At 48.6% G+C, this 12173-nt stretch overlaps 1 protein-coding gene across 2 annotated transcripts in view; it reads left to right on the top strand.

The window, feature by feature from the left end:
• Stxbp1 (syntaxin binding protein 1) overlaps positions 1-12173 on the top strand; it is a 63659-nt gene that overhangs the window by 20975 nt on the left and 30511 nt on the right. For both annotated transcript variants that reach the window (XM_050154953.1, XM_050154954.1), the window contains exons 2-6: positions 5977-6026; positions 7627-7708; positions 9574-9650; positions 10682-10760; positions 11907-12010. In XM_050154953.1, the coding sequence (XP_050010910.1) occupies positions 5977-6026; positions 7627-7708; positions 9574-9650; positions 10682-10760; positions 11907-12010 (392 nt within the window). The remainder of the gene's footprint in view (positions 1-5976; positions 6027-7626; positions 7709-9573; positions 9651-10681; positions 10761-11906; positions 12011-12173) is intronic.

Raw genomic sequence — 12173 nt, 5'->3', positions numbered from 1 at the left:
GGCTGGAGAAAAGAGAAGGGAGAATTGATGTGATTATATTATTTATTTATTTTTTTTTTGGTTTTTCGAGACAGGGTTTCTCTGTGGCTTTGGAGCCTGTCCTGGCACTAGCTCTATAGACCAGGCTGGTCTCGAACTCACAGAGATCCGCCTGCCTCTGCCTCCCGAGTGCTGGGATTAAAGGCGTGCGCCACCATCGCCTGGCTGGAACTAGTTCTTGTAGACCAGCCTGGCCTCAACTCACAGAGATCTGCCTGCCTCTGCCTCCTGAGTGCTGGGATTAAAGGCCTGTGCCACCACCGCCCGGCTCGAGCCACTCCTTATAAGTGCTGGGAGTAGGAAGTGCTCCTCACTGCTGAGCTATCTTTCCAGGCCCCTCCTAGTTCTGTATAACTCCCCAGTTTGTAACTGCTGCTGAGACCATTCTTCTACACTAGGGCGCTATCTCTGACTGCCTACCCAAACTTCCCCCTTAGTTGTCTCTCATCCCCCTTATTTTCCACATCCCCCCAAAATAGGATCTTCTACATACCTCTGGCTGTTCCTGGAACTCACTATGTAGAGCAGGCTAGCCTTGAATTCCTAGTATACCCATCTAGTAATCTCTGCCTCGGTTTCTGTGTTACCATTTCTGGTACTGGGGTTTTGGTAGATACTGTGTCACGTCTGCCCGCTTCCTGCCACCTCCATCACAGCACAGCAGTTACCTCTCTACCTCCCGTGCTTTCACAGCACCCGTCACATAAAATCATACCCTTGGCCAAGGACCCTGTGTCTTCTGCTGCTGTCCTCAGCCCCACACAAAGGTCAAGTGTCTTTTCTTTGTCCCTTAAGCTTTTGTGAGTGTTCCTTTCTCCTCTCTCTACTGGCTGTCTCCTAGTCAGGCCCAGTGTCCTCGGGATGGCCTTGCTCTGTGCCTGTTTGTGTTGTCCTGGCTCTTCACGTATTTTTAAGGCATGTAGGAGAAGCTCTGGGTGCTGCTCCTATCATGAGCCCGTGAGTCCACAGGAGCTGGTCAGAGCTTGTGTTGTTCCTCCAGTGCAGTACAATGTCTGGTACCGTGGGGGTCCCCAGCCAGCACTTAGTGAGTGAGGGAGTGAAGGCATAAGTGTATGTTTTCCCATATTATTATTTCCAGTGGGTGCACAGTAGTCTATTGCAGGAATATAACCTAATTTACTCCATCACTTGGTGAATTTTTTTTTTCGAGACAAGGTTTCTCTGTAGCTTTGGAGCCTGTCCTAGAAGTGGCTCTGTAGACCAGGATGACCTCGAACTCACAGAGATCAGCCTGCCTCTGCTTTCCAAGTGCTGGGATTAAAGGTGTGTGCCACCACCGCCCAGCCTGGGAATATTTTTGAGAACGGTGTGGACCATTGTGATTTAAGATACTTGGAAGCCAGCTGAAGCTGCAGTTCAGTGGTAGGGCAGTTGCCTAGAGTATATGGAGCCCTAAGTTCAATTTCCCAAATCAACACAGACATTTAAGTTCCAGGAACTAGAAGTATTTCTCCTATATTAATTAATTAATTAATATTTTGGTTTTTCGAGACAGGGTTTCTCTGGCTATCCTGGGACTCACTCTGTAGACCAGGCTGACCTCAAACTCACAGGGATCCACCTGCCTCAGCCTCCCAAGTGCTGGGATTAAAGACGTGTGCCACCACCGCCTGGCACAGGATGCAGTTCTAGTAACACAAGAAAATGAATATATAAAGTAAAAGAGAAATATGATCTCAGTTACGTAAAGACAGCTAGTATAGGGCTGGAGAGATGGCTCAGTGGTTAAGAGCACTGGCTGCTCTTCCAGAGGTCCTGAATTCAATTCCCAGCAACCACACGGTGGCTCACAACCATCTGTAATGAGATCTGGCACCCTCCTCTGGCGTGTGGGCATACATGGAGGCAGAATGTTGTATACATAATAAATAAATAAATCTTTAAAAAAATGTTTAATAAATAAATAAATCTTTACAAAAAACATCTAGTATAAAATGAACTAGATGTTAACTAAATGCATTTTAAGTTAGTAAGATTACAAATAACTTTTCTTTTTCCCTTTTGTGGTACTGGGGATTGAACCCAGAACACTTAAGCTTTTTGTTTGTTTGTTTGTTTGTTTTTTGAGGGTTTCTCAGTGTAACAGATCTAGCTGTCCTGGAACTCTGTAGACCTTGTTCAAGGATTGGCCTTGAACTCACAGAACTCTGCCTGCCTCTGACTCTCAAGTGTTGGGATTAGAGACATGCCATCTTCCTACTTCAGCCTTCTGAAACAAGCATTCGGTGCTTCTTTTTAAAGTAATACGTGGTATTTTAAATTGATCCATCTGTGTTTTTTGTTTTTTGTTTTTTTTGTTTTGTTTTGGTTTTGGTTTTGGTTTTTCGAGACAGGGTTTCTCTGTGGTTTTGGAGCCTGTCCTGGAACTAGCTCTTGTAGACCAGGCTGGTCTCGAACTCACAGAGATCCGCCTGCCTCTGCCTCCCAAGTGCTGGGATTAAAGGCGTGAGCCACCACCGTCTGGCCTGTGTTTTTCTTGTTTTTTTTTTTTTAATTGATTTTTATTGAGCTCTACATTTTTCTCTGTTATCCTCCCTGTCTCTTTGGTCCCCTTGTTCCCAGTTTACTCAAGAGATCTTGTCTTTTTCTACTTCCCATGTACATTAGATCTATGTAAGTCTCTCTCTTAGTGTCCTCATTGTTGTCTAGGTTCTCTGGGATAGTGGTTTGTAGGCTGGCTTTCTCTGCTTTATGTTTAAAAACCACCTATGAGTGAGTACATGTGATAATTGTCTTTCTGTGTCTGAGTTACCTCACTCAAAATAATGTTTTCTAGCTCCATCCATTTTCCTGCAAAATTCAAGATGTGGTTATTTTTTGTTCTGCTGTGTAGTACTCCATTGTGTAAATGTACCACATTTTCCTTATCCATTCTTTGGTCAAGGGGCATTTAGGTTGTTTCCAGATTCTGGCTATAACAAACAATGCTGCTATGAACATAGTTGAGCACATGTCCTTATGGCACGATTGAGCATCCTTTGGATATATACCCAAAAGTGGTATTACTGGGACTTGAGGTAGGTTGTTTCCTAATTTTCTGAGAAATCGCCACACTGACATCCAAAGCGGTTGTATCAGCTTGCATTCCCACCAGCAATGCAGAATTGTTCCCTTTTCCCCACAACCTCTCCAGCATAAGTTGTCATCAGTGTTTTTGATCTTGGCCATCTTACAGGTGTAAGATGGAATCTCAGAGTTGTTTTGATTTGCATTTCTCTGATGACTAAGGATGTTGAACATTTTCTTAACTGTCTTTCAGCCATTTTAGATTCCTCTGTTGAGAGTTCTCTGTTTAGGTCTGTACTCCATTTTTTTACTAGTTTATTTGTTCTTTTGATGACCAGTTTCTTGAGTTCTTTGTATATTTTGGAGATCAGACCTCTGTCTGATGTGGGGTTGGTGAAGATCTTTTCTCATTCTGTAGGCTGTCGTTTTGTCTTGTTGACCGTGTCCTTTGCTTTACAGAAGCGTCTCAGTTTCAGGAGGTCCCACTTATTGTTTCTCTCAGTGTCTGTGCTGCTGGGGTTCTATTTAGGAAGTGGTTCCCTGTGCCAATGTGTTCAAGTGTACTTCCCACTTTCTCTTCTATAAGGTTCAGTGTGGCTGGCTTTGTGTTGAGGTCTTTGATCCGTTTGGACTTGAGTTTTATGCATGGTGATAGATATAAGTCTATTTCCATTCTTCTACATGTTGATATCCAGTTATGCCAGCACCAGTTGTTAAATATGCTTTCCTTTTTCCATTTGGTATTTTTTGCTTCTTTGTCAAAGATCAGGTATTCGCAGATGTGTGGATTGATATCCAGGTCTTCTATTTGGTTTCATTGGTTCTCCTGTCTGTTCTTATGCCAATACCAGGCTGTTTTCAGTACTGTAGCACTGTAGTAGAATTTGAAGTCAGGGATTGTGATGTCTCCAGAAATTCTTTTATTGTACAGGATTGTTTTGGCTATCCTGGGTTTTTGCTTTTCCAAATGAAGTTGAGTACCATTCTTTCAAGGTCTTTGAAGAATTTTGCTGGGATTTTGCTGGGCATTGCATTGAATCAGTTCCATCTGTGGTTTTCAAGTTTACATCCGGGATTTGGGTTCTTGCACTGTTTTATTCTGTGATGGCAGGGCTCAAACCCAGGGCCAGACCTGTGCTGGGCACGCCTCCCTCCAGCACGCTACGTCCCCAGCCCTTGGTTTTTTAGGCAGGCTGGTCTTCAACTCATAGCTCAGTTTGGCTTCCCCTTCAGCGTCTCCCTGTTTTTACCTCCCAACTGATAAGGTTCCAGGCATGGCCCACCCACCCCAACAGGTGTTTTCATTTTTAATCATCAGAAGAAAAGTTCCTGGAAACTTGAGAACGCTTTTCGACAGTTTGGGTTACAGAAGATGATGGGAGATAGAGTCCACATCTGTGTCCTAGAAAGGTGGTCAGGGACTTGAATGTGGGAAAAGCTTGCAGATGTTTGCTGTGATCCTTCTAGTCATTCCAGGATGGCGCGTGGCTTGGGATTTCAGAGTAGCAAAAGTCCTGTTTCCTACAAGGCTTCTGTGGCCGCTCAGACGTGTGTGTGAAGCCTCTGTGGCTCCCCAGACGTGTGTGAGGCCTCCGTGGACATTCAGACGTGTGTGAGGTCTCTGTGGCTGCCCAGACGTGTGTGAGGCCTCTGTGGCCATTCAGAAGTGTGTGTGAGGCCTCCATGGCCATTCAGAAGTGTGTGTGAGGCCTCCATGGCCATTCAGAAGTGTGTGAGGACTCTGTGGCCGTTCAGACGTGTGTGAGAGGCCTCTGTGGCCGTTCAGATGTGTGTGAGGCCTCTGTGGCCGTTCAGAAGTGTGTGTGAGGCCTCTGTGGCCATTCAGACGTGTGTGAGGCCTCTGTGGCCGTTCAGACGTGTATGAGGACTCTGTGGCCATTCAGACGTGTGTGAGGCCTCTATGGCATTTAGACATGTGTGTCAACATGACAGTGGGTGAGAGCATGGTACAGATGGGTTCACAGTGTGGAAGACCTCAAGCCCCTGCTGACTGGAGCATTTGAAGGGGACTCTGGGGCCGGAGACCTGATCAGGGCCTTTTAATGACTTAGAACAGTGGTTTCCAAGTCTAACGTCCTCGGGAGGACTCGGGTCACAGCTGTCTCCATAGGAAGGCTGTGAGGTCATTGCTCTCCTTTTCATGCTCTTCTGAGCCCTCTCCAGATGTCGCCTATTCCAGACAGATTGGCTTCAGAAGCAGAAGGGACAGACAGCTGTCCGCTATGAAGCCAGACATTAAGGAGAGCCACAAAGACGTAGACCTCAGCATTTTCCCTGGGATTTCTTTGAGAAAACAGTTACTGCTCATCCGCTAGAGCGTCACTCATGTCGCGCACTGGTTTGTTGTTGTTGTAAGGGAATCGGCGAGCATTCTTCTCAGCGTACCTTTGCTTTGGGGACAGCATCTCCCTTCATTGTCCAGGCTGACATTCTGACCTCTGAGTTCCAGGCTGGCCTCTAATTCAGACTCCACTGACCTCAGCCTCCACACGCTGGGATTCCAGGTGTGTGCACATACCTGGCTCGGCTTTGCTCTGGAGGCCAGCAGATATTTCCCCTTACAGATAACCTCTGGGGTCTTTTGTTTGGGAATCATAAAGAAGCCGTGAGATCAAAGCATCTGTGAGTCAGTGGTTTATGGAGGCAGGAAGAGAACTTCCTCTGTGGTGGATGACTGTGTCTCAGTCCACAGACTGAACTGCAGGACTAATGAGAGCAAGGCCTAGGGCACATGCCCCAGGCCAAAGGCAGGTGTGGAAGTCTTTGAAATTATAGTAACAGTCTCTCTCCCTCCCTTTTTTTCCCCTCCCTCCCTCCCTCCCTCCCTCCCTCCCTCCCTCCCTCCCTTCCTCTCCCCTTGTCTCTCTCTCCCCCTCCCCCCTTTTCTAGAGATCATGCATGATGTGATCAAGAAAGTTAAGAAGAAGGGGGAGTGGAAGGTAAGTAGAGCAGTTTGTGACCCTAAAGGTGAGTTCATTTGTGTGAAGGGTCTGGGGAGACGGCTCAGTGGATGGACTACATGCTGTTCCAGGGTAAGGACCAGAGTGCACATCCCACACCCACACACGGGTAAGGACCAGAGTGCACAACCCACAACACACACGGGTAAGGACCAGAGTCCACATCCCACACCACAAAAGGGTAAGGACCAGAGTACACATCCCACACCCACACACGGGTAAGGACCAGAATGTACATCCCACACATGGGTAAGGACCAGAGTGTACATCCCACGCCCACACACAGGTAAGGACCAGAGTGCACAACCCACAACACACACGGGTAAGGACCAGAGTCCACATCCCACGCCCACACACGGGTAAGGACCAGAGTGCACATCCCACACCACAAAAGCAGGCTGGGCAGCATGGTGACATGCTTGGCTTGTGACCCCAGCACTCGGGTGATAGTTGGTTAATGGTCAGCAGAATTGGTGAGATCTGGGTTCAGCCAGAGAGCTTGCCTCAGTAAATAAAGTGGAGAGCTATTGAAGAGGACACGTGCCATCAGCATGTGCACTCTCACACACATACATGAAGACACACATGCAAACACAGTCCCCCACCTACACACAGAGTTGGAGGGTAGTTGGCAGAATTGAGAGCATCCCATAGGACCATGCATGACTTCCTGTGTGATCTTGGTCCAGAGGCTTTTTCTGTGGAACCTGAGTAGGTGAAGGTTCTCTGAGGTGGTATAACTCTCCAGGAACTTCCTCGTGCTGGTGAAGGGTCTACACTGTCCATTTGGAACCTGACGTTTCCCTGGAGTCAAGAGCCCACACATGCTCACGTTCATTGGCCTGGGAGCTAATTGGCACAGAAGGATGTTGAAGCCCAGATATGGCCCTGTGGGTTCTGTTTTGGTCCCCACAGTTCTAGAGGGGAGGCCATCTGGTGGGAACTCGTAGGCATGTCTCTCTTTCACCCTTTCCATCAGGCAGGATTTGCAGACCCGGGGATTTCCTCATCAGATGAGGCTCAGGGGCTGCTGTGCAGCAGTAGCTTTCTGCTCAGGGCTGGCTGTGCTGCTCGCTCAGCTCATGGCCTCCTCCTGCTTTATACCATGATGGAGAATAAAGGCCTTGCTCTCACGGTTGGCTCCTTCTCTCTACTGGGGTGGAGGGACTTAGGGAAGACGTGGAACATTCTTGTGCATCTAGTCTGGACAGATGTTTGCTGATGAAGGTAGGAACCCTGATGGCAGCTGCGCTGGGCCCTGTGACCCACTGTACGTGTGCACACTGCCCAGTCTCTGTGAGAGCAAGTTACCCTCTGAAAATACCGCAGCTGTGACAGCCTCTGAGCGTCAGTACTGTCTGCCACTCCCTCCTCTTTTTGTCTGATTTTGTGAACATGCCTCTGAGTATTTTAAAGTTCCTGAAGCCGAGTCAGTGTCTAGAAGCTGAGGTCGGGAAGGGAAGGCAGTGTGTGCCCTGGCTCACCTCCAGGCCCCAGGGAATAGCCTCCTACAGGAAGCCAGTGAGAGAATGGGGGCGGGAGCTGTGCAGCCCTGAGCGGTTGGTTCTCTTCCTTCCAGGTGCTGGTGGTGGACCAGTTAAGCATGAGGATGCTGTCCTCCTGCTGCAAGATGACAGACATCATGACCGAGGGAATCACAAGTGAGCACAGCACTCTCCGCTTCCCTTGCAGCATGCTGTTCCCTCCCTATTCATTACTGTCCTGTGAATTTAGATGCTTCCAGCAACCTGTGTGGTAAGACCGGAAGCCCCTGTGGTGCCTGAAGCTCACAGAATGCAGTGCTGGGTGCTCCTTAAACATAGGTTAAAGGAATGTCAAATAGAAGGACCAGACTGAGAAAACAGACTGAGGCTAGAGAGATGGTTAAGAGTGTGTACTGCTCTTTCAGAGGACCCACGTTCAGTTCCCAGCACCACATTAGGTGACTCACCAGGGGATCTACTGTCCTCTGCTGGCCTTCATGGGCACTGCACTCATGTGCACATACCCACACACAGACACACACCCATATATGTCATTTAAAACTAAGCATTTTTAAAAGCAAGGTAGCACTCTACCAAATAGGAAAAAAAACAAATATGTAATAGAGACCCAAATAGCTGATACATGGGTGCAAAGTACTCACCTTCATTCTGATGAGGGCTGTGAGACACCTGGGCGCTCCAGATTAGGGTCATAAGGTCAGTGAAGCAGTAGAAGAATGTAGTCCCCAGTGTAATGGATGCCTGTCAGTGCAGCTGCTCTAAAAAGCACTTGGCAGCATGCGATAAAGTTTAAGGTATGTGTGCCTTGTGACCCAGCAGGCTCAGAGTTACATGTGTGTTCTGAACCGGCTCAGGCGTGTGCCCCACAAACATGCACAGGAGTGTGCAGACTGTTGCTTACAAGAAGCCAATGTGAAAGCCGCCAGAACCCATCAAGTATGGAAAGGTTGGGCTGGTGATACGGCTTGGTGGGTACAGACATTACTGCCATGTCTGATAATGGCTTTGATTCCTGGTACCCACATGGAAAGCACCAATTTCCATAGGTTTTCCTCTGACCTCCATTACACACATGCATGCATACACACATACACATACCAGCTCGATCAATAGACAAGTGTAAAACAATTAGGAGAAAAAGAAGAGACTGGGTAGTTGGATGTGGTGGCACATGTCTGTAATCTCAACACTCAGAAATTAAGAGGATTACCATAAATTCAAGAGTAGTCTGGACTATGTAGTGAGGTTTGGGCCCAGCCTGGGCTATGAGTGAGATGCCATGTCATAAAGTAGGACGGTTAAATAGGTGCGGGACACTGCACAGCAGTGGCAGCAGGCGGCCTCTTCCCACTCACCTCACGTTTGCACTGCTGCTTCTGATGAACACAAGCAATAGAGGAAAATAGCTGGAGACGCTCAGTCAGTAAAGTGCCAGCTGCGTAATCATCTACAATCTCAGCACTTGGGAGGCAGAGGCAGGAGGATCTCTGCACTCAAGGCCAGCCTGGTCTACATCACCTGCCCTGTGCCTATAAAGAGAACAAGTAAAAACCAAAGTTCCAGGCTGCGCTTCATCTTGAGGCTGCTGGGGGAAATGCAGTCACGTGGGAGATGTATTTGCGTGCCTCGTTAGGGACGCACAGGAAAGGGTGGCTTGGTGGCCTGGTGTGCAGTGCTGGAGGGTGAACCTCGGGCCTTACATGTCCTTGACAAGTGCTCTAGCTCAACAAAGTTGTTGACAGATGAAGTCATGGAATTCAAGGGGATCATTTAGATGAAGAGGGGCAGAGTCTGTCCTTCACAGAAAGGGCCAAGGAACGCAAGCTGGATGGGAGAGTCTTCTGTGGAGAGATTTCAGGGTTCCTGACGTCTCAGGCAAAGTGAAGCCGTGGGCTTCCTCTCCAGGGAATGTGGTGCTTAGGGAAGGGCAAGGGCTCCTTGTCTGCTGTCACCTGCTGTCCGAGGGCCTGGCCAGACTGCCTCTAGTTCTCCTAATCACTGTGGACTGTGTCTTTGTCTAGTTGTGGAGGATATCAACAAGCGCAGAGAGCCGCTCCCCAGCCTAGAGGCCGTGTACCTCATTACCCCGTCGGAGAAGGTAAATCCCTCAGTGTTCCCAGCTTAGGCTGTGTGGCATAGGACACCTGACATTTCTAGGTTAAGTAAGCATTTAACACGCTGCTCTGTTTAAGCATTGGTCAGAGATAGGCGGGGTGGGGCCTCCTGCAGCGAGAAGGAGGGAATTGCAGAGTGGCAGGCAGAGCTGACTCCAAACCCTGCCTCTGATGTTCTAGTCTCCCTCACGCTCTCTCCAGGTAGCTCCACCTCCAGGCTTTGGTCATTGTTTCTAGGGTTTATTTCTTCAGTTTCCGGCTAGTACTCAAATTTGTCCTCCTTGGCTCAGATCCATACAAGCACCATCTCCCTTTTGACTGATTGTTTTCTGTCAGTTTGACGCAAGTTAAAAGGTACCTGGGAAAAGAAGGTTCAGTTGAGAGAATGCCTTCCCCAGATGGGCTATAGGCAAGTCTGTAGGGAGGGCCCAGCGCAGAGTGGGCAGTGCCACTCCTAGGCCCAAGTGGTCCTGGATGATATGTGTTTTCAAAGCAGGCAGCCAACAGCACCCATCCATGGCCTCCGCCTCAGCTCCCGCCTCCAGGTGCCCACCCTGCCTTCCTTCCCTCAGGGGTAGACAGTGATGGAACAGTGAGCTGAAACAACCCTTTCCTTCCCAAGCTGCTTGTGGCCATGTGTTTCAGCACAGCATAGAAACCCTTAGGCTGGGGCTCTTTATATTAAAAAGTCCCCTAGTTTTCACACTGGCTTTTGGGTAAGCTTCTGTAGCCAATGTGCCAGAGTGTCATCTACATGAATCTTCTGGAAGGTTCTGAAGGGTTCCATGGTCTGTTCTCAGGAGCCCAGGTCCCAGTGGCACTGATCTGTTGTTCTGGAGTCAGCCACATTCTGGTATATTCGGTCCTGCCTTTAATGCTCAGAGCCTAGTTCTGATCAAACTCAGTGCCTGGGTCACATGTCAGAAGCCCTTGCTCTAGTGCAGATTGGCTCTGTCAGATAGCGGTGGCTCTGAATTCTAAACCTGAGTTGAATGGCATTTGTTCCTGTTCACAGTCCGTCCACTCCCTCATCAGTGACTTTAAGGACCCACCGACTGCTAAATACCGGGCCGCCCATGTGTTCTTTACAGACTGTAAGTACCTCGTGAGCTGCTCCTGCTGGCCCAGGTTAGCTCCACTGCGAGCCATGAGAGAAGGGGGCAGCAGAAATGTGCTGTACTGTAGTTATCCAGTTATCCCTTGAGAAGATGAGCGCTGTAAGACACACACATGCACAAGTGTTCACACACATGTACGACTGCTCACACACATGCACAAATACCACACACATGCATGACTGCTCATACATGCACGTGACTACTCGCATGCACATGTTCATGCACACACACATGAGTGCTCATATACACATATGTATGAGTGTTCACACACATGCATGATTGCTCACACATGCACATGTTCATGCAATACATGTATGAGTGTTCACATACACATATGCACAAGTGTTCACACACATGACTGCTCACACACATGCACGTGTTCATACACACACACACACACACTCTCTCACACACTCACATGCTCTACCAAAAGAGGCATGATTTTGTGATGAGCTCCTCTGAGAATGAAGAGCTTCCTGTCGAGAAGAATGTTCCTTGGTGCTTCATTAGACAGCCCTTCTGTCTCTGCAGCTGCGGTCGCCCCAGAGTTGGCTTTCTGATTTTGTGCGGGTTTGTGTATGTTAATAAGCTGTTAGGAGCCAGGTAGTTACCGAGATAAAGAGGCAGGCTTCACCAGATAGACCCTCCCCTCGGGATAACCCACAGACCACCCTGAGAATCCAGCAAGGGAGCAGCCAGGAACAGAACCTAGAGATGATCAAAGAAGCAGAGGACAGCACTGGGGACCGTCAGCCAGTACGATGCCCTGCACCTCAGCTGTCTTTCCTCCTGCGCTGCTGCTCTCAGCCCCGTGTCTTCCTTCTCCATACCCCTGCAATCTGGGGTGCTTTCCTCCTCACCGTTTCTTAGTGACCTCAGTTTTTTCTTTCCCATGGGATCCCCAAATAGTTTTGGTTAGCTCTTGTATCTCAGTCTGTTCGCTGGGCCTGCAGGTGGTTTTCCACTTCTTCTACACCTCAAGGTGCTGATATCTTGAGGATGGGATGAACTTACTAGGTGCCTTTTTAAAAGTCTGAGTAGAACAAGGGCTGCAGTGATGTCGCAGCTGTTGGCTGGGTCAGCGGATGGACGGAAACCCCACAGTTGTCTTTGTTCTTGCAGCGTGTCCAGATGCCCTGTTTAACGAGCTGGTGAAATCCCGAGCAGCCAAAGTCATCAAGACGCTGACGGAAATCAACATTGCGTTTCTGCCCTATGAGTCCCAGGTGCAGTCTGCTTCCTCGTTATTCCATCAGTTGGGAGGGGAAGGGATCATTTTCTGAATCAGCAAGTGGTGTTCTGTGTGGTGTTTATTTAAGGGAAATGGTCTTCCATGCGTCTGCCCAACACGTCATCTCAGTCACCTGCCGTTGCTGATGCTTATGGTCA

The sequence above is a fragment of the Alexandromys fortis genome, unplaced genomic scaffold (genome assembly GCF_014885135.2).
Source record: "Alexandromys fortis isolate MF-2015 unplaced genomic scaffold, M_Fortis_MF-2015_v1.1 scaffold_72, whole genome shotgun sequence".
Lineage (NCBI taxonomy): Eukaryota > Metazoa > Chordata > Mammalia > Rodentia > Cricetidae > Alexandromys > Alexandromys fortis.
The sequence above is the reverse complement of the archived record's forward strand: the minus strand, read 5'-3'. Positions and strand labels throughout refer to the sequence as shown.